The sequence below is a fragment of the Quercus suber genome, unplaced genomic scaffold (assembly GCF_002906115.3).
Source record: "Quercus suber isolate HL8 unplaced genomic scaffold, Cork oak 2.0 scaffold_313, whole genome shotgun sequence".
Classification (NCBI taxonomy): Eukaryota; Viridiplantae; Streptophyta; class Magnoliopsida; order Fagales; family Fagaceae; genus Quercus; species Quercus suber.
The window spans coordinates 163,010-168,878 of NW_027069769.1; the positions used below are offsets into that span (position 1 = coordinate 163,010).

At 30.9% G+C, this 5,869-nt stretch overlaps 1 protein-coding gene across 1 annotated transcript; it reads right to left on the reverse strand.

Moving 5' to 3' along the window:
* Positions 1–1,300: 1,300 nt before the first annotated feature.
* Positions 1,301–5,541, reverse strand: LOC111991834 (2-oxoglutarate-dependent dioxygenase 19). Its single transcript, XM_024023643.2, has 4 exons — positions 5,197–5,541; positions 4,862–5,097; positions 2,908–3,235; positions 1,301–1,829 (listed from the first exon to the last, which is right to left on the reverse strand). The coding sequence occupies exons 1-4, from the start codon at positions 5,479–5,481 to the stop codon at positions 1,575–1,577; spliced, it is 1,104 nt and encodes a 367-aa protein (XP_023879411.2). The 5' UTR covers positions 5,482–5,541; the 3' UTR covers positions 1,301–1,574.
* Between the last annotated feature and the right edge of the window lie 328 nt (positions 5,542–5,869).

Consider the following 5,869-nt stretch of genomic DNA (forward strand, 5'->3'; position numbering starts at 1 on the left):
TACTCACTCTTTTTAAGTCTTACTTGTTTGTTTTTATTTGTGAACTGTCGATTGTGCCTTTTGAACTATTATCCGATAGCAACGTTTGCTTAAGTAGTGACCAATAGCAATGCAACTAAATGAATCACCCAGCTGCACGTACCATATACCATCGTATCAATTACAAAGTCAAATTATTGAGACGGAAAAAAAGTCTTGCTACAATTTACTGAGAATAGCCATGACACAATTATATAGGTCTGCATTAATCTTTTTGGTGTGTGACCTTCTAACAAAAAAAGAAGAAGTTATTTTATTAAAATTTATTAGAGTGATGATAAGGATATGCTACCAATTTTATTACATAAACCTTATTAATGAGACAATATCCTCTTACACTTTGTTTACAATTACAACCATTATTTTATATCATATCCATAATTAATGTGGGAATGTCCACATTTTAACACGTGAAAATTGATGTTAAAAGTGTTAGAAATCGGATAATAATTGTTGTAATATTGCATTTAGTTAGTTAGTTAGTTACAATTTTAATCATGTTAATCACATTTAACACATGTTGGAATAATTATTAATGTACATGTGAAATAATAGAACCATTATGATGAGGTCATGTTGATCAATAGAATATTTTTATGATTCTATAAATACCTATTTGTAATTACATTTTCATTCATTGAAGAATAAACTAATTGATTGTTTAGTAGTAGGTTCCGATTAGCTCAATTGATAAAGTTTCTGATGGTTGAATAAGAGATTTAGGGTTCAATTTCTTTATTTGTCTATACCAAAAATCGATTGGTGTCTTGGTCTGATGATAAAGAGTAAAAAACAGAAAAGCATGCCATAGGTTGAAACTCTATGTTTTCTAAGTTTTTAAAGCAAGTATCTCTTTTGTTACAATAGCCAGAATAACATCAAGACATTCATAAAGAGATTTCTTATTACAATCTTCCATATGATGTTATAGTAGCCTTGTTATGCTACTTTGGACATGGCTGACGTACGTAGTAGTAAATGTGATTTGTGGCATATTAAAAAAAATTATATATATATATATATATCTCTTAGGTTTTTTTTTAATTTTTTTATTTTTTTGTTTTTAAATTGACACATCAATCTATAAAGATAATGCAGTAAAATTTATAATATTATTACTATCCTGTCTATAATGTTGGAAAAGGAGATGCTAATATAAGGTATCATAGATAAATACATTAATAAGAATTATGTATATAGGTTAAAAAAAAGGGATTATGTGCTAAATATGACATTTAATACATAGTAACTGTAGCAAAAATAGCAACAAGCCAACAAAATTTATTACTAAATATTAAATTCAACAAACATGTGAGCATATGCTTAAAAAAAAAAAAACAAAACAAAACAAAACAAAACAAATAAACAAACTAACTAACTAACATGAGAACAACATGGCTGAAAATCTTAAATTTCGTCTAAGTTTTCAACTCTCAAATTTAAAATTTGAAATTAAACCAAATTGTCCAACATTTATTCATTATTATTATCAAGCACTAAATTGAGAAATTGGCTTTGTAAACCAATCAACTTGCTCAAACTGCTTTGCTTTGTTCAATATCCGACTGGAATTTAGATCTTAGCCTCCCAGTTTGCTGCAATTCCAAAAACTCCCTATATGTCATTTCAACATATGCAGGTTGATCACTTTCATTGTCAACTAACTCTGGTGCTGGCCTCATAACTGTGTCTAGCGATGGTCCATGTGCCAGAGCTATGGACATCCTTGTAGCTTTGTTATTCACAAGTGCCCGGTGTGCAATACTCTTGTACTTGCCATTGCTCAAAATCTTGCAGGGAAACATTATATTTAGAAATTTTAGATTTTAATTCAAAAAATTGTTCATTTAGTTAAATATTCATATGTCAAGAACATGATAAGTGAAAAACATAAAGCCAAAGAAATTTTAATAAAAATTTATATAATTACACACACACACATAAAGAAAAAAGAAAACGATCAACCCTCATTCGTGTATTTGCTTCACTGTTATGATCATTTACCTATTTTTCATTTTTTTTTTTAATAGGGTTAGTTCTTCATTTTGGCCATTTAGGCTACTTAACACGGCTAACTCTTCCTTTCGGGTATTTAGAAAATTTCTTTATGTCTCAAATGGAAGAAAACTATATAATTTTAATTTTGTGTGTTCTTAGTCCTCATAATAAAAATAAAAATAAAAAAAGTTTTCAGACAGTAGTTCAGATTTGACTAGAAGTAAAAAAAAAAATTCCTCTCTCTCTCTCTGCAACATTTGTTAACAAGTCAACATCAAAGCACTACTTTTCTCTCTTGCCTTTAAACTTATTCACGCATGTAACGTGTCACATTTAACTTAAATAAGTGTTGGGTAATTTCTAATTTTCATTATGAAATTTGGTGTAAGTTTAATCATGTAATCCTTCAAATTTAAAGGGTTTTTATTTTGTCCTTGAAATTATACAAAGTGAACAATTTAAAAAAAAAAATTTCTACTTATGCGACTAATGGAATGTTGAAGCTGCCCATATTTACGAGACTAAAATTAAACCAACCACATATTTAAGAGTGCACAAATTTAAGTAACAAAATTGAACCAACCCCATAAACGGAAGAACAAAATTACTCCCTCCACCCCTCTCTTTTAAAAAATTCAAGGATAAAATATATATATATATATATATATATATATATTTATTTATTTATTCATGTGAATGACAATTAATGTTTTATCACCTTAAACCTAAAATTGTACCAAACTGATCTTACTAGTTAACTTTAGTTGGCATAGTTGCTTAATAAAAAGATTAATTTAGAAAGATAATGAGAAGATGAATAACACATGGGGACAGGTAAAAATGGAGTTCAAGAAGCATGATAGAATGTACCTCCAAGTGATCAGCAACTTGAACAAAGAGTACATTGGCAGGGATATTGACATTAAACCATTTTTCGTTATGCTTTACTTGAAGGCCGGAGATGCCATTATTTACCAAAGTGGTTAACAGACCATGGTCATAGTGAGCGGGGATGCCAATTGCTTTCTCTGGCTCTGGACAAGTTGGATAATAGTTAGCAGCGAGCAATTGTAAACCCAACTCGAAATTGGCAGCCTTTTCTACGTAGCTCTCTTCTAACCCCAAGCTCTTTGATATAGCTTTCAGCAATATTATTACTACTTCCCGGTTTCTTTTGCTGAACTCCCTTGCAATCTCACTGTGTCAACAAAAATATAAATAAACCATTCATTATGAATTGCATTGGCCATGACCAAATTATTATTATTGAAATTTTAATTGAAAAATAAAATTTTCATAATTATAAGAAGGAAAATTCTTAGTTTAAGTAGATTGAACAAATTGCATATAACGTTGTATACAAACTTATGGGTAGAACTTACCTTTGAAAACTCTTGCAATGAGAAAGTGTCCAAAAATTTATATACACATGTTTAAATTTACACTAATGCAATGTGGGACACTTCAGCCTCTTTGTCAACCCTAGTGGTTGGCTTTTATACTAAATATTACAAACTCATGGATAGAATTCACATTTGAAAACCGATTTGCAAGAAAAGTGTAATAAAAAATTTATATACTTATGTTTAAATTTACACTTAACCAACGTAGGACATTAGAATCATAACATATTCTTAACACTTTAGAACTTGATTTTTTTATTCATAATATGTGATATGTGATATGATTTAGGGCATCACTAACAGCTTCTCTATATTTTTATACTATTTAGACAGTGAACAATGACATTTAACTTTTATCTACATAGTTTTTCAAATATATTTTCTAATAAATTCTCTATCATTTCTTTATCTCATTTAAATATTATTTCCTCATTCATTATTTATTCTTTTTTTAACAATTATATTTTTCAATGAGAAGTGTTACATCTACAACATTTTTTACAATATTTTCCCAACAAAATTTTTGTGGAAAGTTGTTACTAGTTCTAATTTGAACCCACCACTAAAGTTTTTTTTTTACTCACCAATATTAACTAATAACAATATGTTACTAATAACAATCTTTCATTATTGTGGTAGCATTTCTCAATTAGGATTTTTATTCTTTATATTATCTTTCTTTTTTTCATTTCACTTTCATCCATACGATTCATTTCTTTTTTTTTCTTCTCCACACGTGTCCACCATCTCTATCCCCCCCCCTTCTTTTATTTTCTTTTTCTTCCTCATTCAAGAACATTCCAGCTCTCTCTCTCTCTCTCTCTCTCTCTCTCTCTCTCTCTCTCTCTCTCTCTCTCTCTACTTGATTCTAGAACATTCACTAGCTCTCTCTGTGATAAGAAAAGAAAGAAAAGAGGTATAGAGAGAAAGAACAAGAGAGATGGGTCACTATGCCGTTGTTCATCTTCGTCCCCAACGCAGTTTAGATGGGTAAGATGGCTTTTGTCTTTTTATTTATTTATTTTTTGTCTTTTTTTGCTTCTATTGTTATGATTTGACTAATTTTAAAATTGTGATTTTGAGTTTGTATTCTCATAATCTGATTATGCTTAATTTTAGAGATGTTTGAGAGAAAGATTGTTGTGTTTGTAGCTGTTGTGTTTGTAGCTGTGAGAGGAAAGAGAAAGAATTTTTTTTTTAAATTTTTTTTAATTGAGATGTATGAATTTTTTAAGTAGAAAAATTCATTTGGAGTTGCTACAGTATTCTCTATATCTAAAGAAGCACTATAGCAACTTCAAAAATTATTTAGAAAAGTTCTACATTAAGAGAATTTGTTAGAGTGTGAATAGTGGGGTTTTCTCTCCAAAAAATAGATATAGCTAATCTCCAGGTTAAATCTGAAATGAAAAGAAATGTACCTGAACCCAGCTGGTTTGTTGGGTGTATGAAATTCAGGATGGGCGAAGCACTTGAGAAAATCTCTCCAATAGTTTGCTTTATCCATTGAAGGATTAAAGCCTGTACCACACCTGATTGGATCCATGACATGGTTTCCTTGGTACTCTTTCTTCTCCTCCTCTGGCAAGTCGAAAAATTCTTGAAACGAAGCTATCATTGCCTTCGTCAGACTCTCCGTCACAACATGATTAATCACCTAATAAGACCCTCATCAAATCTCAGTAACATGCAAAAACTATAGACACGTAAGAAAAAAATTTAATAGAAAGCTCAAAACAGATAAGATAAACTGTACCATGAAGCAGCCCCAGTCTGAGCAGGCTTTGCTGAGTTGATGGATGATTTGGGACTGTTCTTCAGGAGTACCTGAAACAAGAAGAGAGATGTCGATAATGGGGACTGAATCTTCTGCATCACCGGCTATTGGTGCATCACCGGCTATTGGTTCATCCCGGAGATAAGGGGTGAAGTTGTAAAACGAAGGGATGGAGGAGGAGCCAGTTGATTCAACTAGTGCTTTCACGGTTGTTATCTTTGGTGGATGAACAGGTGATGCATTCATGGACATTGCCGTAGCCATTGATGAGAAGAAACTAGAACACTAGAAACAGAGAGAGAGAGAGACAGCCGAGTAAATGTGGCAATATTGTTATGTTACCTACAAGCTATAATCACGTTAATATATACTAGGAAAACATACACCTCGTTTTGGACGTTTCTCCCATTATTTGGTGCGACCTAACATTATTTTTTATTTATTAATAATTAGTCACCAGCAGTTCGTAAATTTGTATTTAACAAAAAAAAAAAAAAAAAATCTCTAGCATTATTTTAGAGCATTATTATCATATACCAATAAGATTGACGAGCGGCTGTTGAGAATATAAAAATGACAGCCTAGAAGGGGCGGGGTTACAAGTTCCAACATTTTGCATTATGCTGTTCACGTGTCACACAGTACTTCTAAG